The 24,090-nt window shown below is 46.5% G+C and overlaps 1 protein-coding gene across 2 annotated transcripts in view; it reads left to right on the forward strand.

The window, feature by feature from the left end:
- Positions 1-20,428, forward strand: part of Tti1 (TELO2 interacting protein 1) — a 46,547-nt gene extending 26,119 nt beyond the window's left edge. The window contains exons 4-8 of one of the 2 annotated variants that reach the window (XM_005363013.3): positions 2,945-3,093; positions 6,207-6,347; positions 8,218-8,422; positions 8,718-8,805; positions 19,756-19,942. In XM_005363013.3, the coding sequence (XP_005363070.1) occupies positions 2,945-3,093; positions 6,207-6,347; positions 8,218-8,422; positions 8,718-8,805; positions 19,756-19,942 (770 nt within the window). Of the gene's footprint in view, positions 1-2,944; positions 3,094-6,206; positions 6,348-8,217; positions 8,423-8,717; positions 8,806-19,755 lie in introns of both variants that reach the window. The other variant, XM_026787038.1, reaches the window with a different exon arrangement.
- The last annotated feature ends 3,662 nt before the right edge of the window (positions 20,429-24,090 follow it).

The raw sequence follows: 24,090 nt of genomic DNA on the forward strand, positions 1-24,090 counted from the left end.
AAAAAAAAAAAAAAGAAAGAAAGAAAATACAGATGAAATATCACTACACATATCTCTAGAAATCCTCACAAGTAGGGTTTCTACATCCAAGACAAGAGCATCAGCTAGTGCTGACCAGATTGCCCTCCAGTCTTGTCAGTCTGCACCTTCCCAGCAGTGGTGATTGCCTGCTTCACTTGCCAGTGTTAGCAAGTTAGTAATGGCTCATTATTTTACTTTGCATGTCTTTGATTAATGCCCAAGTTGGATGGGTTTCTTTATGCTTCTTTCTATCATTTTTTTCTTTCTTGGGCCCATTGTCTATTCATGGGCTTCATCTATTCCTTTATTGGTATGGAACAATTGCGGTGTTTTTCCTACATATATATGATAGAGGAAAAAGAGAGTTCAAGCCAGAAGCAGCTCTGGCCTCTTGTTTTATTCACAAACTCAATCTGGAGCTTTAGGTCATGGAAGGATTAATAAATTATTAGAATCGCCTCTGCAAATATAAAATGCCAAGTCATAATGAGCTTGGTGGTCCCAGAACTATCCTAAATCGAACTGAGTCCCAAATTAGTTTGTTAGGTTGAAGTGAGCAGATTTCTTTTTTTCATTTTTCCCATCTGTGCTCTTATTCTGGTGAGCTGGAGCCAAAACGTCCAGGATAACAGGAAAGTATAGCTCACAGCCATGAATGCAACAGATTCCTTGTGAGCAGTGGCAAGCAGTACAGGTCCAAACTCTTTCCCACAGCCAGCGCTCTGGTTATAACCTTCAGGCTTTTTCTTCTGTTTCTCTGCTGAGCCAGCCCGAACCTTCCTGTGAATCACACTCCACCCAGTCCTACATCTCTGAAGAGGGATGTGAGTTGGCCTTTCATGATCAAGGCTGCCACTCTAGTCCAAGATCCAAACCCAACAATAAATCTGCTCTTCTGTGATTAAGGTCTTCTGGTTCTGGTAAGGTAATGCAGTCAAAAAAGTGCTTGCTGTGCAAGCATAAGGATTCAAGTTTGATCCTCAGAAGTCACATAAGAAGCCTGACATGGTAGCATGGGCTTGTAATCCCAGTACTCAGGCTGTGAAGATAGGCAGGTCCCCAAGCTCTCTGGCCAGCTAGCCTAGCCTACTCAGTGAGCTCCAGACCAGTTTCTACCAGGTTTGGAAAAACAAGGTGGATAACTTGAACAAAACACAAGTTTGATTTCTAGCCTTTCCAAGCACACACACATGCACGCACCCACCCATCCACATGGATATACACAAACACACAAAGATCTGCTTCTGTTTGATAGCTGCTAGGATCAGATGGCATGAATCAAACCTTCCTCCAAAATCAGAAGCTCTGCTCACATTCCTGAAAAGCACTCCACAACACGCAGATTCAAACAACAGATCCTCCTCTGAGGAGAAGCAGTCTAGCCCTGTTACTTTTGCAGTTAGCATTTTTTATGGGTATTCTACTTCCTTGACTTTGTAAGATTGTTTGTCCTGATACAGGTTTGGCGTGAATGTTCTGTTTAACTTTGTAAAGGCAGCTTATACAGTCAAGGTCCCTTTCTCTGAGAAAGCCAAATATTCCACAGATGCATCTCCCTTCATCCTCTCAGCATCTAGCAGAGACTAGTATACCCTCTATTATAAGGTTCAGGTTTACTAGCAGAGGAATCTGAACCCAGAAAAAGTTAAGGGGAGCAGTGCTCAGCTCAGTGGAAATGCTCACTCACAACTGGTAATAGAACAGTTGAACAAGGTGGGTCTGTAGACAGGAAAGTCCTGCAGGACAGAGATGAGGCCTGGGGTTCAGACAGCTGGCAAGTCTTGTTGTTCAGTTTCCATCATCATCTTCTCAAGCAGTACTAGGCAGGGAGAGCTGAGAGCTATGCCATCCTCTTTACTCACTCTCCTAGTGGCAGAAGATATGCCTTATCCCTTTGGTGCAGGCGAGGTGATGCACGGTGAAAGGAGGTATTAACAGGTTGTGGAGTCTCCCTGGTCCAAGCCCTACATCTGAGCATTGCACCAGGCTGCCCTAGAACTTCAAATCTCAAACGAAGATAATAAGGTTTTGGTGTTGGTCATCTAAACATCTTACAAGCCTAGTAGAGATGATCAGCTTTGGCTCTCTGTGGTCAAGGGATGAATCAAAAAGGAAAGGAGACAACAGAGAAAAGGCCACCCAGGGCACTACCCAACCTGGGGCTCCAAATTGGAACTGTGCCCTAAAAAAGTTTTAAGTCATCTATCATTCCATGGCCTACCCCTCCCAGTACATTGTTATTCTTCCTCTCATGCAAAAACATATTATAGAGCCTGTGCTGTATCTGCAAATGTGGGGTGACAGGGTAGGAAAGGAAGTAGGGTACCACTCACTGTGTAACCTTGGCTGATCTCAGACTCTGATATCCATGTGCCTCTGCCTCGTGAGCATTAGGGTTAAAGGCACGCACCACCACTCCTAGTGAACTTGTTGAGTTGTTCAGTTTGACGTAAATTCCTTATGATGCATCTTTACACATTTTCCTCTAAGTCCTTGTCTCACTTAGGGTTCTATTGCTGTGAAGAGATGCCTCGACCATGGCAGATATTATAAGGAAAAACATTTAGTTGGGTTTGGCTTACAGTTCAGAGGTTAGTCTATTATCATCATGGTGGGAAGCATGGCAGCATGCAGGCAGACACAGTGCTGGAAAATGAGCTGAGAGTTAGTTCTACATCTGGATTGACAAGCAGCAGAAAGAGAATCACACTGGGCTTAACTTAAGCATCTGAACCCTCAAAGCCTGCAGCTAGTGACACACTTCCTCTAATAAAACTATTCCTACTCCAACAAGTCCACAGCCCAGTCCCTATGAGCCTGTGGGGTCATTTTCTTTCAAACCACCACAGTCCTATTCTGGAGTCTAAAGCTATCTGTCAAGCTGGATTTTTCTAAAGCATTGTCACTAATTCTGTTCTTTCAGAGGAACAATCATCTCCCCCAAAAGTGGATGAGAATGACACCCTTCCAGATGTGGAGCCACCACTGCCAGTACACATCCAGATAGCCAAGGATGTGATGGAGCGCTGTATCCACTTATCATCAGATAAAAATCTGAAAATCCGCCTGAAGGTCGGTGTGTGGCCCTTTTCTTCATTCATAGAGCAGCAGGTGTGAGATGTGTTGTGGTCAGTGGTAACTGGATAAACAAGCAAATTTCCTCATCTCCTGGCCCATGTGTGATGTCCATGAGAAAGAAGCATCAAAAGGGGTCTTTCTGTGGGACAGCAGTTTTAACATCTTTCTGTGTCAGCCCAGATACCAAGAGGGAGCTGAGTCCCCTACCTTGAAAACCACAGAGCCTGACAGGTTCACTGAGTCTCCAAGGCAAGGAATACTATGTGCTTAGAATGGTGACCATTCTGTGCTGATATAATGCAGGATGCAGCTTTTAATATTTTAAGGCAGTTGTTCTTCTGAGCACTTATCTTTGTTTTTGTTTCTATTTTCATCATAGAAAAAACTAACACTTTCTGTAATTTGACTTCCTCTTATGTCAGCAGCTCCCAAACAAGCCCTGATCCCAAGGACTGAGCCACGTGAGTGACTTTGTCAAAGGACCATTGGGAGGGAGAAATCTCATAATCACTCCAAAAAGTTCTTAAGCCCAAGAAAAGCATCGCTTCTCCACACCTCGAGGAGGGAGAACAACTGCTTTAGTTGCTCGGTGGCCTTGTTAAAGGATGGAAACCCTGATCTGCAAGTTACCTCCGGGTCAGGGTCTGTGTTATGGAGTTTTTTCAGTCTTCCTGAGACATCTGCCCATTACACATTCGACAAGCATTGGGGGCAGGAGTACATGTGATACACAAAGCTTCAGTTTGAGCACCTAGAAACTGTTTGTCAACCTTCTAAATACTCTTCATCTTTCTGGCACCTGTGTACACACTACAGTAACTAAGAGTATCAGTTGGTGCCTGCCATGGTTGTGCACATCTTTAATCCCAGCACTTGGGAGGCAGAGGCAGGCAGATCTAAGTGAGTTCCAGGATAGCCTAGTCTACAAAGTGAGCTCCAGGACAGCCAGGGCTGCACAGTGAAACCTTGTCTTGGATAAAAAAAAGAGTGTCAGTTGGGCTAGCAAGATGGCTCAGCAGGCAAAACTGCTTGCCACACATTAGAACCAACTCCCAGAACTTCTACATTCGTTCTGTGGCACACATACTCTGGTACACAGGTGTACACACAGACACATCATACAAATACTAAATCTTTTAGAAGCCTGTCAGTGTAAGATCCACATAGTTGAGTTAAGATGATGCCTCTGTCCTTTACTAGCCGGGCGACCTTGAATTTTGAACCTTTGCATCATCGTGAGGAAAGAGGGGACAAGGATGTCACCCTCACAGGATTGCTCATATAAAAACACGGGAGCCTGACGTATGGTGTAGACACTCATTCATTCCCTCCCTCCCTCAGCCCTCATGCAGGACTTACGGAAGACAGTGGCACAAAGAAAAAAGAACCCTTTTCCCCTGGATCTCTCTGTTTATTGTGGGGAAAGGGCAATACACACATATATCCAAGTTTGGGAGGTTCTAGCGAGATAATGAACAGGCACCATGATAGAGAAGGGTAATCTATCCATGAAGCAGAGCTTGCTTTCTGATTCCAACTAGCCAGCTAAGCGGGCCTCTGAGGTGACAACATTTCTAAAGGTTAAAGAACTGGCTATACAAAGGGACAAAGCAAAGAGAACTTTCTAGGTATGGGGGGAGAGGGAGAAATAGGCATTTTTGAATCCATGAGATAAAATGCAGCTTGTCCAGACAGTGACATCAAAGCCATCGGTGCTGCACTCTTGCCCTTTTCTGTCCACCTGCTGAGATGTGGAGCTCCTCTTTTCTATGCCCTTGATATGGGGTCAGCTGGTTGTAGAAAACTGGTAAGACTCCATTGGCCAGCTTCACTCTGCCTTTCTGACTCAAGAGCACATACCCTGTGCACTCTTTGTGGGTACCCATTCTTGCAAAGCCTGTGTTGGCTGCTGTACTGACCACTACCTACAATTGATGCCAGCTGTCAGTGTTCAGTGGTAGACTAAAAGATCAGTGTACTGTTTAGGCTAGCCCAAACCTCTCTGGTAAGATTGGATAGCCCTCGGTTTCCTGCCTGATTCTCCCGATAGCAACAAGACTTGAGCCCACCATCTTCTCAGCCTCCTCCTCCTCCCTGCTTCCTGTTTCTTTCAGTGGTACTGCTGCTCTTTTCCTCCACCTGACTGTGAGTATCTCCGTTGAAGTCACAAGTGCTGCTGAAGTCAAACAGGGTTCAAATCCTTTCTAGAACATGTTCAAATCCTTTTGTGGTTCTGCCGACATCATGTGATCACATCTTTGCCATGAGCCCCTAAGGGCTTCATCACTTCTTCCCAATCCCCTTCAAATGCCTTCTTTACTCAGCAACTAGGATGACCTTCAGAAAACATGGATGTGTCCTGTCATTTCCCTACTAAAAAACACTTGGAAATGCCCCAGTATACTTAGCACAAAATAAAAGATTCTTAACATGACCTTTTATGGTCCAGCTCCATCTTGCTCTCATTTCTTAAGCAGAGAAAGCTCTGGGGCTTTTTAGTTTTTAGTTATTGTTTTGGTTTGGTTTGGTTTTTGTTTGTTTGACTTTTGTTTTGTTTTGGTTTTGATACTAGGAATGGAACCCAGGAGTGCCACAAGCTCTGCAGCACTCTGCCACCAAGGTCCACCCCAGCCGCAGGGTCTTCTTCGTTGTAGGCCAACTGTAGGGACCCTCACTGTGCACTGAACTAGTGCCTGCTCATCATTTGTGTCTCCTTTTAGAAGCCATTCCTGAGAGACACCTTGCTTTAGAGATTTCATCTCTTTGTATTACATACTTTACGGTCTTTCTTGAAACAGTAGCTAATCTTTTCTCTATTGAATGGTATCTAAGGTCTTTGCCATCTGACTCTAAACTCCATGAAGGCAAGGAAGTGTTGCCTTCCTTGTGTATTTGTATGGCTCTAATACTTGGCCTGGACTGAAGTCAACAGGAAGAGCCAAATCTCCAGGAAATTGGGTTCATGTTGTTTCAGAACTAAAAGGTGTATCAAGTTTCTGTTACTATTTTAATGCATTTCTAGGGCTCACTTTGTTGAACAGGGACTTGGTCCCAGGCATCTGGTTTTAAGCCCCTACTGCCTGTTGAAGTCCTGTATTTTCTTTCAGGTCTTGGATGTGCTGGGTTTGTGTGTAGTGGTTCTACAGTTCCATAAGAACCAGCTCCTCCCCCTGGCTCATCGAGCCTGGCCTTCACTCGTGCACCGACTCACAAGTGATGACCCCCTGGCAGTCCTCAGAGCCTTCAAGGTACTGACCCCGTCTTCTGCATTACTTCTCTTTATTTGACCTCTGGACATGGACCTTAAAGAAAGTAAAGAAAAATAAGAAAAGCACAGAAAAGATTAAATGACACTTTCTTTAGAATTTAAAACTGTGTGATCTCATAAAATCAAAGGCCACCTGTATTCATTGAGCATCTCTTGTGTGCCAAGCAGAAGGCTTGGCATTGTCCACATGGAAGTTCATGTTATAGTAACCTGCAAGACACTTATTACTTCCATTTTTGGCCAAGAAAGAAACAAAGTCAGTGATGATAACATACTTTGGAATTCTACAGCTAGTAAGGGGTAGAACCCAGGTCAGGCTCATTCTCAGTAAATCATATGAAAGACCTGATGACAGCCCACTTCTGCCTAGCCCAAGCCCACAGTCACCCATTTTCAGGAGTAATTTAGGTACAATTTTGTCAAGTATGAAATAGAACTCTGGTGAAGGCCTTTGATAAGCTACAGCCCTGTAGAGATATCATTCTCCCTGGTTAGTTTGGCTTATATTAGTGCATGAATTTTCACTTATTTATTTATATCCTTCCTTGTTCTAAAAAGCACTTAACGACATCCTACAGAGATACGATTGCCATGCAAGACAGCATAAATTAGAAGTGGATGAGCAAGATGAAGCAGAGGGAAGAGATGTGGAGGGACAGCAGATGGGAGCTGGAAATGCAGTCAGTATGCCTGGCAGAGATAGTCTGGTTTTCTGTAAGATTCTCTAATAGATACTAAGCCAGAATACCAGCTTATTTGAGGGACATAATTGTTAATGTTAATACCAAAGCAAAATGCATGAAATGGGGGGTGTGTGTGTGTGTGTGTGTGTGTGTGTGTGTGTGTGTGTGAAGAGGGAAGGAGAAGAGAGAGAAGGTATGTGTGTAGAGAGAAAGGGGAAAGCAGAGAGAGAAGGCAGTATTATTAAATCTTACTCAGATGTACTGTTTCCCTTTATGAAAATTAATAGGTTATTTGAAATGAGAGCCAGCCAGTGTAGAAAAATGAAAACATACTAAGACGTGTGTGCTGCAAGCAAGACTGCTTTTTCCACATGCAGACACATTAATAGTGCGTTACCTGAAGTCATGTGATACAGCTAAGGGCCCTTGAGAACCTTACTCTGCAGACTGGACAGACACTGTGAGCCCATTATGCCTTGCTTACTGATTCTTAAAGAAATTCCTATCCTCCTGTTCACTCAGTCTTGTGCAGCGGGGCAAAACATTTCAATATGTTCTGCTACAGAAAGTTTAAACGACACATGCAAAGAGACTGCCTGTTGTGAAAGATAGAAAAAGGGTGATGTACATGAGAGATTATGCAGTTGAACAGACGGAATGCAGAGATGGCTCCAGCCACAGGGATCAGCCTTGGCTTAGCCAGGGACCATAGCCTGGTCACCATCTTCCTGATGCCTGCACATGGCAGCTGCTGAGCCTCGGAGTTTATGTTTGCTCAGCTAGTCAGAGTTAAAAGCCCAAGTCTTCTCAAGGGATGTTAGGAAGATTCCAGAGATGATCTATGTGAACTGCTTTAAGTGCTTGCTCTCTCTTATCAAAAAAAGGAAAGGAAATCAAGGTATTAATCATATTATTCCTCCACCCCAAGCTCCCTCTGAATTACTGTCCATGTAATCTGTATTTATGGATAGAAGAATCTATGCCTTGGAAGCAGAGACCTCCGAATTCATAACTGTCAGAATCACAAACCATGGGCAAGGAATTAACAGCAATAATTCCATTTTTTTCCTAAATAGAGTCCTAGATAGAATTGAATTAGCAAACGTGTCCCAACCCTCTTACTGCTTTAGCAATATGCAGTCACCAGACTGGGGGCTGTTTCTTCAGGTTTTACAGACACTTGGAAGTAGATGTGGCGATTTTCTCCGGAGCCGGTTCTGCAAAGATGTCCTGCCAAAATTGGCCAGTTGCTTAATCACCCAGGCCCCCATCAGTGCCCGGGCTGGACCAGTTTATTCTCACACATTGGCCTTCAAGCTACAACTAGCTGTCTTGCAGGGCCTGGGCCCCCTCTGTGAGAGTCTGGACTTAGGTAGGTACTACATGGGTCTCCTGGCCATAGAGCCCGCACATGACTTGATGCCCCTGCTTTGTGTCCTCTGCCGAGTGGCGCTTGCATCCCTCACCTCCCCTCTTATACACCTCCTTCAGTCTACCCTGACCCCCCATCTCTCCTTCTACCTTAAGGTATTCCTGGCTTGCTGGGCAGAGTAAAGAGCTCAGGGAACTTTGCATGGCTAATCTTAGGTCCCAAGACAGTGTTGGATATTGCTTGTACCCAGTGCAGTCTGAGAGCCTGAGGCTTGTTTTGTTTTTCTGCCCTGTAGGTGAGGGTGACCTGAATAAAGTGGCTGATGCCTGCTTGATTTACCTCAGCACCAAACAGCCCGTGAAATTACAAGAGGCTGCCAGGAGGTACGTCTGCTTCATCACCCGCATCTCTTTACGTTTGTTCTAAATTATAGATGATTTGCTAATGGCAAGCAGAGTTGAGGCAATCTCTGCCCTCTTTTCTCTCTCCTTGCCAGGTTAAGATGATTTCTTTAACTGTGCCAACTCCAAGGATGGTATTTTGACTAGATGCTTTCTCTTTGCACGTGACCTTTCCCGGTGCTGCGGTGTCAGCAACAATTCCAGAGGGGCACAAAGCAGAAAGGTCGGGTGCTGGAGGGAACCCAAGCCCTCCTGGCTGTAGGATTTCTGCCTCTACTCTGTTCCTGTGATCAGTGATCCAGCACCTTTCTGTGCCTCTGCTCACTCCTCATAACAAAGCCAAAGGAAAGCACCAGGTGTGCCATGACTAACTACAGAAAGTCATAGGTGGAAGGAGAATCTGTGCAGAACTGGGTGCAGGCAGATGCGTGCCTGTTTCTCGTGTTCATACTACTCAGCTGCTTCTGGCAGTAAGCTGACCCAAAGAGCAACTTGATAGACCTTTTGATTCCAAAATTACATGAGCCTCATTTCCCAGGGTTTTGGCCATGCCTGTTAGAAAATAGCTGTGCCTCTAACACAAGCTATTTTGGTTTCACAAGGACTAAGTGTTTTTTCTCATAAGCCAAAACTGAGCACAGCAGCATCCTTAACTTGAGGCCTGGAGTGCACCCTGGCCTCCTTTCCTCAGCACTCCTGCCTGCTGGGAATAGCCTGTGCTCTGCAGCTGCCTGCCCCTGGACACCTGCTGCCAGTACTGCCTGGCCTGCCAACTTAATGTGAGCATAGCCCCTTCTCCCCAGGTATCTAGAGTTAGCCCTCCTCAACCTTGCTGGGTAGGGAGTCAGGTGACTCCTCATTCCCCTCGGAGCTGGGAAGGCTGCTCTGACTGTGAAATGAGGAGAGCAGCATGCTCTCTTATAAACCTTGCATTCCCTACAAGTGAGAGGAATAGCTTTTAGAATTGATTTATTGTCTCTGCAATTCTTTGCTCTTAATTTCCTTGGTAGCTTTTTTTCCTTCTGTCCCTGTCCCGTCAAATCTCTTAGACCCAAAATCAGTCATGGTTTTTGGAGCATAGGGGAGCATCCCAAGGAGCTTCTTATCCTCAGGCGTTCCTGTTCCTTAAGAACCAGCGCAGAAGCCGGGCGGTGGTGGCGCACGCGTTTAATCCCAGCACTCGGGAGGCAGAGGCAGGCGGATCTCTGTGAGTTCGAGACCAGCCTGGTCTACAAGAGCTAGTTCCAGGACAGGCTCCAAAGCCACAGAGAAACCCTGTCTCGAAAAACAAAAAAAAAAAAAAAAAGAACCAGCACAGAGTGAAAGGGATCCTCCCTGGGCCGTGCTGTAGCTGGTTGTGCTGTGACTTAAGGTGCAACCCAAGGACATGATGGCTTTATCTTGGAGTAAATTCTTCTGAGTTATAGAAATCTGATTTTCAACTTCCCATCCCAGTCTGCTTTTCCTACATTCACTGCATCCCATCCTTCAAGTTTAGAGCCATCAAGCTGATATTCACAATGCATTTATCTTTTCATTTCTAATTCTCTTCTGCCACTGAAAGTAATTAAACCCAGAATTGGACCTTGCTGAATCTTAAGTTAGTGTTCAAGGTGGCTGGAGGAGGAGAATGCAGCCGAATCACTTACTGTGGCTCCCTTTGCTCCAGTGCCTTCCCTTCCACCAGGGGGTTGAGACAGATGACCAAGTCTGCCTTGTGGGAGGGAGAGGACGTACAAAGCTGATTGCTTCACCCACGCCTCATCTGCAAACTTATTTTGAAGGGGTTGGGGGCTAAGAGTCAGTATTTTCCGATTTGTATCTTAATTCTGAAATTAATGAGCTCTCTAAACAGGAAGAGTCACCCAAGACAGTAGGCAGGCCTGGTGTCCTGAGCCATCATGTGGAGGGCCCTGGTGAGGCTGATTGCATTGAAGCAGTCAAGGTAGTCGTGAAGAGAGAGTAGGGGTCCCAGGCCAGCCCCTTTGTCCTTAGTTCTCTTTCCTTAACCCCTTCCTTCCTTACTAAGAGAATGCCTACCTGCCCACTTGGAAAACTGCTCCTCTTCCATTCCAAGTACCAGTATAGTCAGACCACCGTAAGACCTGACCTGAGCCACCACAGAAGCCTCTTTACCAGCTGTACCTCCACCTCTGACACCGTATTCACCACATGGCTGTCAGAGTAACACAACACACACTTATGGGAGACAGGAACGCTCTCGTGTTTAGAGAGCTTGTAGCAGGTTGTACAAAAGACAAACCTCAGCACAAGCTCTAGAAGTTACGGGGGAAGTCAGAAGGGCCGCAGATGGCCCGACTTCCCTCAGAACAGGGGAGCTTCTTATCCTGCTCCTCTGTCTGCTCTGAGCCCTCTGCCTTCTACAAGACAGTAAACCACATTCCCAAAGAATAGGTGCTTCTGTGGGCCTCGGAGTCGTCATAATGTGGCAAAGCTGGCAACTGGCGCACATTCCTTTTATCCACATCATTGCTAAGTTCTCCTTCCTCTTGTTTATTTTTCCTGGCTCCAAAGAATGTCCCAACCTCTGTTTGCTTTTTTAATTTGTTTTATTAAATATAGCCTTCATGGTAGGTTTTACATCCAGGTCGTAAACTCTGGAAATGGAAATTGATCAGGGGGTGGTTGATATAACCAAGGCTGTAAATGCTAAGAGTGGAGATGCCATCCCAGTTTATGCTTTTATCTGGCAAATATGCCTTGTAAGGAGGGGGCATAAATCTTACAACTTGGGGGAGGGGTGGGTCAGGAGATAACCTTGCTGCTTATTACCACAAGGTGTCACTGTTAACTGGTTATGGGGGGGACGCTTCTTCAAATCCCATGTATTTAAGCAACATTAATGGCTGACAAATAAGTAAATCATATTCTGGGTATGGGAAGAGTAGCCATCAAACCAAGGGCTATAAAGAAGGCAGCATCAGTAGGAGTAAGCCTTGGATCAGTCATGCCCCACCTAAGCCAGAGGCAAAGGCAAGCTTAACTGTTGCAAATTCATAAATAGTCTAGAACCCTTTAGTATATCTCCCAGCATGCGGTTCTGTGCCCTTCTGGCCACTGGGCTTTGCCATTTCATACCCGGGAAGAATTCCAGAGGAGAGCAACTCCCCTACTCTTAGGGTTCCATCCCAATTTTGGTTTTTCCTTGAATATGTATACTCAATGGGCCAATCTCCTGCTAGCCTCTGAGGCTCCCTGTCCTACAGCGAGGTCTTACATCATTTGCACCTTCACTCTGGACCAAAAACAAATAAAAACTAGACAGTATCTACTGTTAAATCATGAAGTCCCATCCCCAATAAGTTTTGTGATAAAACTAAGCTCCAAGGCTGCTTGGTCTCTATCAGCTCCTGCCCCCTGCCAACCCCAGAACCTGGCTAGGGATACAGGTAAGCCACCAGCTAGTGCACCTTCTGCCACGCAGGTCCTGGTGCTGTTATCGCTTAGATAGACCTGGGTCAGAGTGGGGGTCACCTGGCATGTGTGAGAGCAAGTAGCACCAGTTGGATAAACCTAGGTTTAGGTCCTATGCTGTGAGGCCGCATGGGATCTATTACTTTTCAGTTCCTCCCTGTATGAGTGGATGGTGGCGATGTCTTCCTCACAGGTGTTTTGTTTTTTAGATGTGGTCAGAAAGTCAACTCTAAAGATTATGTGGTAAACTCCTGTATGCCAAGCACTGGTCTGGGTACTGAAAATTGAAAACAGGTGGCCTCTGCCCTTGTGGTGCGTGTGTTTCAAAGTGTGGTTCTGTATATATGTGTATATGTAGGAAGTACATGTGTGTATACACTAACCAAATAATATGTTGTCATGTGCGTATACACCTGGGTGCAGCCTTCCTTCTAAATCTACTTGTTATTAAAATCTGAATAGGGCTTTCTCCTCAAAAGGTTTTTTTTTTCCCCGTGTTAATTGGGACACCCTCCCCATCTCCATTTGTGGGGGAAGTCAGGAGCAGGTTTGAAGGTTCCTTTATTGACTGACTTCCCAGCTCTCTTTCTAGCTGTAGGATCCTAGCCCATCAAAGAACCAGCTGGTGCCTTCAAACCCTGAACAACACAGACTAGCACAGGCTCCTTCATTTCATCCCCACCAGAGCCCGACTCCTCTTTACGCCACCCACAGGCCTGTCTGTTTGAACAGCTCAGGAGCTACTGAGGTGATCCACTAGTTCAGCTAGCTCAAAATGAATAGCTCATCCCCTGAATGGGGTGGGCAGCTCACTTGAGGCCTGGATTCAAAGCTGTTTCCCCCTGGGTTGCACCTGGCATGGAAATGAGGGCATTCCTCATATTTTTCCTTTTGACATTTGATTAATAGTTGACAAATCCAGATCCAAGTAGTTAGCTTTCCTATTATCCATCTTTTGACAGGCACTGCTGCTTTTCTTTTCAAGGCCCATTGTTCTAAAAATACACTCAGATCTGAAACCGTTCACTGTGCACATAGAGGCATGATTTCATGGCGTCAGAGATAAGAGACATCTGCCATGCAGATTACAAACAAAGCAGGTTACTAGGTTTCTGATATGAAGGCAGAGATCTCTGCACTTCTTAAATCATGTGTTGCCAGTATTTTCCCGAGGCTGTAATGTGTTATGGGATTGCTAACCTGTGTGTTTATTGGGGAGTGGGGGGTAAACTTGCCTGTACATGTGCATGCAGAGGCCAAGTGCCAAGATCCAAGGCATGCGCTATCATACCCCACCAGAAATACATTTCTAAGAAAGACTTCTCATTGCACCCATCAGCAGGAGCTGCTAGCTTAGTGACAAAGCATGGGTCACAGAAAAATAATTTGAGTAGGATAGGGCAAAAACATTTAGATTGTCACAAAAGTGTCATCTTTCTTGTAGGGGCAGGAAACACTGCATGCGACCTTTGAGTATATTAGCCAGAGCTGAGACAAGAGGCTACTTTGAAGCCATGGCAAGCAACCCTGCCATGGGACCTTAGCCTGGGGCCTGGAGGTAGAAAAGCTAGCCGGATGGAAGGGGCTTCATTTAAAACCCACCCAGTAAGACTTAAACCCTGCTAGGTTCTGACTTCCTTTTGAATTGTCTCTAACAGATTGGGCCTCTCCGTGTCATGTCCTTTTAAATATGCATGAAGCAGTGGAAGCATTCTACTACATTTATGATACTCTGTCTTGTGATATTTTAGGGGCATGATTAGCATCATATGCTGCAACTGGTGTTTATGGTTTTAATTCCTGTCCTCTCTGCATTTAAATATTTTTAATGGGAGTCTGTGTTGGAGGTCGATCGATGGGTGAATGGTTTTGAACAGGTAAGTATAGCTAGGTCTAACAAGTAAGTGTATCAGCAAAGGTAATTGGTAGCATGTATTTGGAGAGTAAATTGTTGCTTCCAGTCATAATCTCCCATTCCCAACATTTAGAGACAAAAAAAAAAACAGCCTCAGTGCATAGGAAGATAGCTAAATTGAATAGCAAGAAAGGACAAGCTTGAAATACTGGTTAACCAATGAACCAAGACACATTAGAGTAAATTACCAAGTATGGAAACATAGCCCACTGCTTGCAGCCTGGGACAAGTCAACACCTTGGGCATCCATTTGTTTAAAAGGCAGCACACAGCCTCATTTGCAGTATTGGCATGCGCAGAGTAATGGAGAAAGAGATGACCAGAGAATGGGGTATGGAGGCTGTTCTGCCGGTGAGGGGACCAGGCCGCTTCCCAGTAAGTGATGTGCTTTCAGCCACATTTGCTCAGACCCCTGTGGAAAGAGGTGTGTCATGCTTCTAAGAACCACTGCCTTAGATGCTCCAAATAAACAAACAGACACAAAGCCACAAGTTCTTTACCTCTAGCATTTGCCCTGACAGCTCCTGGGAGCATTTTATAAATCCAGAAAGAGACAAGGAACATCAGATCCCTCAAGCAAGTAATTGACAGAGAAAGAATAGCCTGTCACCCGGAGAGCTGGGAGCCTTGCACTTCAGTTACAGTTTATTTAGCAATTCCAGACCCTGATTGGCTTACAGTGTTCTAGAGCCGCCTTTGAGCGGATGCTGTCTAGACAGAGCTTGCAAAGACATACTCTGCTGCTACAACACAGGGTTCTCTTTTGGGTTTTGCCACTGGGGTTGGGGGGGAGTGGTGGCGGTAGTAGTGGCAGTGTCAGATAATCCAGTGCTCATGCTACAGAGTTGTGGGGGCCCGTGGAAGCCAGACAGCACCTCGGAACTATCTGTCTGCCCCAGGAGTCGCCACTGCCCGTATGCACCCCTTAGGAATCCTTCCCTGGCTACACCCTCAGAGGGCCTCTAGGATGGCCTGGCCATACTACACTATGATGCCTGCCTTCCCCAGAAGATGAGATGGGTCCTAAAACCATATCTTTCATCAGCCTCCTTTGTAACATCTCAGAAACCTAGCATGGCGTCTTTAAATGTCTGAACCACAAGAATGAGGCCCTGGCTCTGCGAGCTAGATTCCATCAGCACACTCTTGCCCCCCAGGCCACCACACCCCAGCTGGCTCTTTGGAGTAGCCCAGCACTGATCCTGAAGGAATGCTCTCCTTCTGTTGGTTTGGCCTCTGGAGTTTATTAGGTACTTACTGATACCCGTCAACTATAGATAGGGCTGGAGTGCAGGGAAATGGCTGCCTGCATGAAGTGAAATTCAATAAAACCGCATTTTAAGTGAAAAATCAGTATAAACACCAGGCTTCTTTGCCATGGAAACAGAGGTTGCTTAGAAACTGCCTAACGGCGAGTTCTAAATTTTTTAAAGTCAAGTTATCATTTAAGCTACACGGCCCTACAGGTTATTGAGAGATAATCACCTGCCTCGGGACATGTGGAGGCAAGAGGCACAGCTGAATGCCTCCTGTGCTCTGGGGACCAGGTAATCTCTTGATAACTGTGCTCCCCGGAGCCACCAATTTGGGCCTGGGGGAAGGAGAAAGGAGTTTTTGTTCGGGAGTTAAATAGTGCACCTTCTCTTTGGGTTTGAAAAGAGAGGACTGGCCATTTGGCATGTTCAACAACCGTCCTGCCATGTCTGGAGCTATTTTGAGGACGTGTTCCAGGCAGTTGCCCTGGTCACTCAAAGAGAGGCCTTGCCTTTGTCTCTTGGCTTGGTTATGCAGAAAGGCTGGGCAAGAAGTGGCCCCAAGCAAAGTGCTCCAGAGTTGAGAATCAAAGCCAGACCTCTGGAGCCCTCAGACCCAACCTGCCAGGCCTCAGGCTCAGCTCCTGGTGGCAAAGCCAACAGGGCCAAGGTTAAGAATTTGTCAGTGTTTAGGGTTCAGCAGACTGCATGCCTCCTGCCCAGCAGGAGCACAGCTGCTCCTGCCAGCCACCTGCCTTCATGGCACGGGTTCATTCCCCTCCTCATGCTTGCAGGTGGTGAAATATACTGCACTCCGCTGTCCCTGAAATCACAGACAGAATTAGAACCCTGTGGCTGAGAACTGGGCCCCACCAAGGCACTGTGGGGTTGAGTGAGACAAAAGACAGATGTTTTGCCCTTTTCAGTCTGAGCATTATCCATAGCCGGTGATACTGCTGGAGTCGGTAGTAGTAATCATTCCTCGGGCTCTTGCTCCCCACCCCATCCCTGTCCTCTCCCCTTCTCTCCCTCCACCTTCTCTCTTTCTGTTCCCCCTATCTACCTCCTCCCTCTTTCTCATCTCTGATTTTCTCTGTGTGTGTCTCTGAAACAGTGCTTTCTTTAGACACTCGGAGTGCTCCCCTGCCTCACCCCTCCTGTCCCCTCCCCTCAGAACACGCCCATGGGGAGGCTAGACTGCCTGTGATCATCCTTGGGAGAAAGTGGAAGCAGGCTCTGGAGGCAGGATGCTTTGCTTCCAGGGGCTGAGGCAGGAGGAGGAACTTGCTTGTTTGAGTGTATACCCTTTTAGACATCTAAAATGATTTCTAAGAGTTTGGTTCTGCTTAATAAAAACAGGTGAAGTCTGCACATGCTTTCTTTGCTTCCCTGTTAGTGTTTTATTTGGAAATCTCAGAGAGTGATTACAGCATCCCATTCAGCCCGCTAAAGGGGTCTCAGGAATGAGTGTCGTTATGCTCTGAACTTGTAAGCAGAGCGGAACTGTGGCTGAGCTGGGCCTCAGCACCTTCTGTTGACTGTTGCCCAGATAAAAATATTCCTTGAAGGAAGAGCAGCTGCAGCTTAAGAAATTGTTCCAGTTCTTGAAGTAGAAAAAAAAGTCAAATGAAATCATTTGCATTCTAACAGTCTTTGGCACCAAGGGAAACTGTCAACGGTGTCACGTGTAAACAGAAATGTGCTTCTTTGGTTGGTTTTTTTTTTGGGGGGGGGTGTTTTTTATCATTTCCCTCACCACTCTAATTATCAAAGATATTTTTGTTTTTAAACAAAAATTGTCTCCCACGCAGGCCCCATCTCTTTTCTGCAGTGGAGTGGAAACAACGAATTAGAATTGTATAATCACTTCTTCAGCACCACTGTGTAGGTTATCAACAAGATTATTCTAAGCTAACACACATGTACGCATGCATGCTCACACAGTCACAGGTGTACACACATGTACACTCACACGCACATGCACACAGTCTCCCTCCCCCCCAGGATATGTCTATCACACACAAGGAAGAAAGCAAAACTGGTGTCACAGGATAAAGCCCAACTCTCCCAGGGACACAAATTTTTCTAACTAATGAAATTAAAAACCAGAAATTAATTTTTATTTAGCAATCATTTTATTCCCATTTGACTCTCAAAAGTATGCTAGAGGTCCCTAGAAATAATTAGCAAGAAAGAGGTTATCTTCTTATCTGTATAGTTGTTTCTTGGTACACAGGAGGAATTGGCTCCAGGCCCCGTAAGTACTTAGTCCCTTTGTGAAATGTCAGCATGTCTCTATAACCTGGGCACATGGTGATCACCTTGCACGGTGTAAACACTGAATGCTGGTTCTGGGTGGTCAGGGACTGATGACAAGGAAAAGTCTTGTCTGTGCTCATTACAAGTGGAATTTGGCTTTTAAGTATTTTAGTTCTTCACTAGTTGAGTCTGTGGTAGAGTCCACTAATACTGAGGCTGATGGTAGTTTAGCTGGTAAATGGAAGTCACCTGGATGGAGATGGGCAAGAACAACCTATAATGGTACATATGTGTGAAAACTGTAACAAAACCTATTATTGTATATGCTAACTTCAAAATTAAATTTAAAATACACTTGGGAGCTGCTGAGATAGATGGTAAAGGCACTTGCCATGGAGCCTGAAGACCTGCATTCCGTTCCAGGACCCATATGGTAGAAATCAAGAACCTCCTCCTGCTAGTTATCCCCTGCCTCCACATATGGCATGCACATGTCCAAGACATACACACACAAATACATATTAAAAAGATTTTTAACTGGAGTTGGTAGGCACTGATCTGTGTTTTAAACCTAAGCAAAATGCTGTAAAATGAGAAAACTGAAAATAGATGTGGTTTTACTAAAAGAATTCACCAGCACTTGGTAAGTAGAGGCAGGAAAAGTAGGAGTTCAAGGCCAACCTTGGCTATATAGCAAGTTTGAAACCAGCCTGAGTTGCATGAGTCCCTGTCTCAAAGGAAAAAAGAAGGGAAACAGTAGGGAAATTGAGGCCAAACCACGTGTATAGTTCCAAGGCTCCATGGCTAGTGATACATAACACATTTTGTTTCCCTGTTCCTGTTCTTCTTTATGATGGCCTCATGACCTTTCACAGATCCTTGCTAGAATGTAAAAACCCCAGGAAGGGGTGTCCCTCAAATCATTAATCAGTCGTCAGGCAGGAGAGCCTGTTAGTCAGCAGGTATTCACTGAGTGCTTATAGTGTGCTAAGCCAAAGGAAAGCCAGCAGCCACACTCCCTGCCACTGTGAGACAGCTAAATGTGAGAGAGTTCTGAGAGGAAAGAGGGGAGACCACCTCGACAAAGTGGGAAAGCAGCCTCTCCAGCAGGTGATTCAGTGGGTGGGCTGGTAGGGCCAGCACAGGGAGAGCATCAGTTACCCTAGGATTGAACAGCCAAGTGTGTGAGGTTTACACGGGACTGTCCAGTCTGGGGGCACACGACTGGTGGTTCAGAAACAGGAACTGAACAGATAATAGTCAGAGTTCAGGTCAAGGTGAAGACTTTCATTCCTGGTAACACTGTGGCCTTGACCCTTAATTGAGCTCTAGGTTGTGTTTGTACAGGACATCAATACTTTTCTCCTCAAGATCCCTTGGCTAGCCTTCAAAGAGCATGTATTCTGTTGGCTCTTGTTCCCAGACCTCTAAGAAGCCATGACTCCGAGTGACCAGAATGGATCCAGCCAGGGGCACATGAGGATCTTGAAGAAAAAGTTAAGGGGCTTTCCCAAATCCCCAGGCATAGCTGGTGTTGTGGGGCTAGGCCTGTCATTCCTTCAGACTCCAGCTCTACACTGAAGAACTTCTTTGTGTCAGTACTGCTCCCCTTGAACTAATCCCTGTTTTACTCCACGTCAATGGACCGAAGCTATTCGCCTACATTTCTGTTAGGCTCTGGAGCCATCCTGATGGCCCTGTCTTAGGATCTAAAGTAGGTTCCCTCTACTGTTTGAAGTGACTTGAGGCCTGGCGATGGTGGCGCACGCCTTTAATCCCAGCACTCGGGAGGCAGAGGCAGGCGGATCTCTGTGAGTTCGAGACCAGCCTGGTCTACAGAGCTAGTGCCAGGACAGGCTCCAAAGCCACAGAAAAACCCTGTCTCAAAAAAACCAAAAAAAAAAAAAAAAAAAAAAAAAAAAAAAAAAAAAAAAAAAAAAAAATGAAGTGACTTGATATTGTAATCAGTTCCTTCTCAGAGTTGAGTGAACAGCCTCTGGGATGAGCAGTAGCTGCCCTTCCTTCCTCCTCCCACCCACCTCCCCTGCTCACGCAATCCTCTCTCCACAGCGTCTTCCTCCACCTGATGAAAGTAGATCCCGACTCCACCTGGCTTCTCCTGCAAGAGCTGTACTGCCCTGTGCAGCAGTTCACAGCCCCCCACCCCAGCCTTCACCCCGTGCAGCTGCGGGGGGCCACCGAACAACAGAACCCCTACGCCACCAACGTGCTCCGCCTGCTCCAGCAGCTACAGTGACCCTGCTGGACCCTGCCAGCCAGAAGTTGAACTGAGCCACCCCTAATGGAGGCGGTGGCAGCAGCACAGAGGTGGTGAAGGCCAATCGATGTATAAATTGATCAATCACACCACTGCTCAGAAATTGGATTGAAGGAAAGTAGCTGACTGTTGTTTATATTTCACTCTTCGTGTTTCAGATGGCATTGTCTGAGGGCTCTAAGAGTTAAGCTTAAGAGTTAGCCTGCTATCTGTACAGCCCCTCTGCCCCACAGGTCCTGCACACACACACACACACACACACACACACACAGCTGTGCTCCAGGCCCAAGTTTGATTCTCAGCACTCACTGGTAGCTCAAAACCATGCGGAACTCCAGTTCCAAGGGATCCAGCACCCCTTTCTGACCTCCACGGACACCAGACTTGTACATGGTGCACAGACACACACATGAGCAAAATCATAAGATAAATAAATCTTCTTTAAAAAATTCTTAGTGAGAGATTGGTTTATTCACTGGAGGGGAAAGCTTTCTCCTCACTCTTGTTTATGGGGTATGGGGCATGCATGTCAGTCATGTCGATCAGAGGACAACTTGCAGGAGTCACTTCTTCCACTGTGTGGTTTCCAGGCTTGAACTCAGGCCAGCAAGCTTGGCAGATGGTCCTTTACCTGTTGAGCAATCCTCAAAGCTTCCCCACCCCACTTTTTTTTAAGACACAGTGTTACTCTGTAGCCTTGGCTCTTCTGGAACTCCCTAGGTAGCTCAGGCTGGCCTTGAACTCATGACAGTTCTCCTTTCTCAAGTTCTTGCGTACTGGGAATTACAGACATGAGCCACCACTTCTAATTTAATTTCATTTTCTTAATTTTTTATGTAGTGTGTGTGTTTTGCCCACATGTACCTATGTGTATATGTATGTGCACCATGTGTGCACTGGGTACTGGAGGATGTCAGAAGAAAGTTAAATTCCCTGGAACTAGAGTTATGGATGGTGGATGGTTTGAGCCACCATGTGGGTAGTGAACACCAGACTTGCATCTCTGGAATAGAAGCCAAGTGCTCTTAACCCCTGAGCCATCTCTCCAGCCCTGCTGGCTGATTTCTTAACTTTGTATTGTTGGTACTGCATACCAGTCCCTGTGAGGGCTGAGCTATGTGTGGCTAAACAGTGACGTGCCCACGGCCTTGGGTGGTGCACCACACACAGCCCTACCCACTTGTCGAGCTCACGCAGATCCTAGGTGTCTTGCACAAGATTTACGTGTGTAAGTGTAAGCCTCTGTGGCTGCATCTGAAGAGCCCAGCAGTGACCCAGTAATGTCAGCTGTTCAGTGTTTCCCATCAGATTTGAATCAGAATTAAAGTAAGTCACATACATTGGGGTTCTGGTGTGTCCTCTAATACCCTCATTTGCAGCCCCCCTGCACCTCTCTTTTCCTGAAGGGTTGCTGTAAGGATACAGGCTTTCTACTCCGTGGCCTATGCCTGCTGAATGGATTTGCTAATTACATCCATGCAGGGTCAGCTCAGGCTCTTCTGGAGTTTCTGTGAACTGGGAAACAGCAAGAGTTCTGGGTCAGGTATGGCTTGTTTTGTTTTTTGTTTCTCCTTCCAGTTTCCTGGCTTCACACTATCCCTTGTAAGTACGTCAATCAGGACCTACGACTTTGCTTGTATCAGCGGCCACTGGTGTGCTGTCACCACTCACTCACTAGGTTACAGGTACTGCTTTGCCACGCCTCCCATGCAGACTTGCCTTTGCCTGAGGTGTCTGGGAATCTTCCCTTCCTCTGGCATCTGTAGCCTGCAGCTACCATTTATGTAGAAAAGGCAGGGAAAAAAAATACTTGATTTTTTTTTTCTAGCTGAGAAATTTAGCACAGTACACATTTGAGTGTGCAGCTAGGGGATGGATTGACAAATGCCCTTCCAGGCACCAGCCAGATACCTCTCTGAGTGATGTGGATGATCCCCAAGCTCCAGCACTTCGTTGGCATTCAGGGAGGAGGGCGGTTTCACTGGATTGAGGGGCTGCAGCTAGTTCTACCGGTCACTGTCTGTTCTGTGAGGACAGTGGGGTATTCAGCTCCCTCAGGTCTTGATGGCCACCACTCTCAGGTGGGTCCTCATGGACTTCCTCCCTGGCCTCAGCGCTCCAACGTGCCATGTAGCTGACATCACAGAACTCTGCACAACTCCTGAGGTTTCGTTAGGAGCCCGAGCTAAGAGTCCAGGGTATCATTTGGCTCTTCTAGTTGTGAAGTTCCAGGACGGCTTTGTTCCCAGCTCTGCCAGCACAGAGTGATGGGCTAATTCATTCTCTAGCGTCTGACAGATGAGAAAACAGGTCCGCCAGGTAGCATGCCCTACAGAGCATCACACAGTTAATGGGGTCGGGGTGAGGGCGGAGAAGTGACAGGGAACGCAGGAGGGATTGCCACTGTGCTCCAAACTTGCTCCTGCCCCACAACGAGTTAAAATAGACTGAGCTGCTTTCTGATTGCAGCAGGCAGATTGTTACACTTGATTAAAAAAAAAAAAAAAGCTAATTAGTGTGCCTCTGTTATATTCAGACAACTTTAATTTTGAACCTGGCCAGCTGACTCAGGTAGACCTTGTTAGCATGGATGTCCAACAGCGGTTCTTTTCCTCTTCCAGCTTGCTGGGGTGGGAAGAGCTTCCCTTTACCGTGCCCTAGCACAGTCGGTACACTGTGGACAGACAGTGATGCCAGGCCAGGATGCAGGGGTAAGATCAGGAGTGCAAAGTCATCCCAGCCTGAGGTGCATGAGACCCTATCTTAAAGAAAAGGGGGCGGGGAGGACTGGTGAGAAGATAGGAGAGCACAGACCCCTCCTCAGCTGTCCTGACAGCTCCTCCCCACACAGACACTCACACAATAAACTGAAAGAAGAGAGTGGGAAATTGAGTAAACAGTTCAGTTAATAAGACACTTGCCTTTGGGGCATAAGGTCCTGACTTGGACCCTCAGAACTCAGAGATAAGCCAGGTGTGATGGCACTGTGGAGTTGGGGGCAGGCCAGCTGGCCTAGCCTGCTTGGTAAGTTCTCTGAAAAACAGTAAGGTGGAGACGGAAGTGGTGGTTCCCATGCCTTTTGGCCCCCATGGCGGTCACACAGTGCACATACATACACGCTGGCAAAACAATTAACACATAAAGAATTTTCTTAATATTTATTTCTTTATTTTTTTTTTTCAAGGCAGGGTTTCTTTGTGTAACAGCCCTGACTGCCCTAGAACTCGCTTTGTAGACCAGGCTGGGCTCAAACAAAGATTCACATGTCTCTGCCTCCCTAGTGCTGGGATTAAAGGCGTGTGCCACTACCACCTGGCTAATTTTTATTTTTTTGTAAGGCAGATGGCTCCTGAGGAAAATGCTGGACATTGACCTCTGGCCTCCCCATGTGTACCCGCACATATGAAGAAAAGTGAATAAGTGAAAACAAAAGGGGTTGAGTGTATCTGAGCTTTACTGTACAGTAGAAGGTTCTGGAGAGGTCGGGGAATACAGAGGTGGAGGTGGCTGGAGGTGCCACATTGTGGAAGGAACATGGATGCCTAGGCACATCCGATCTGGGCGGATTCCTGCCTGCCCCTGTGTGACCTTGGACGGGTCCTTTTTACTCCGAGTTTCCTTTCTCATCCCTGGTGTTGTTGCTGCCTTGGCCCCTTGCAGCTGTGTGGGAAGGCGTCCACTCTAAACTCTTGTATCAGTCGCCATGGCTCAGCCTCCACCAGACTTCCCTGCTTTGCAACTTTCTCCCCGTGACTTATTACACAGTTCTGGCTGAAAAAGTCCCTGGTTAGCCCTCAGCGAGACCTACATTTGAACCGAAGGGAGCTGCAGATCAGAGCCAGACAAGAGACTGACTCAAGAGTCCAAATACCAGAACTTGAGCCGGGTCTGCGAGGAGACACACAAGACCCTGGGTGCATTAAACTGGGAAAGCTCTTGCCCGGGGTGGCTGCTGGCATCTACCTGCCTAGGAAGGCTGCCGCTGGCCTTTTTCAATTCTGTGTAGAGGAAAGCTGGAAGATGAAGGCTGGCGAAAGGTTCCAGCCAGGGCCTGGGAAATGTGGGGACTTCTCACAAGGGAGAAGTCTATGCTTGCAGGCATAGGCACCCCTGCCCCTGTCTCACCC

Source organism: Microtus ochrogaster, linkage group LG8 (genome assembly GCF_000317375.1).
Source record: "Microtus ochrogaster isolate Prairie Vole_2 linkage group LG8, MicOch1.0, whole genome shotgun sequence".
Classification (NCBI taxonomy): domain Eukaryota; kingdom Metazoa; phylum Chordata; class Mammalia; order Rodentia; family Cricetidae; genus Microtus; species Microtus ochrogaster.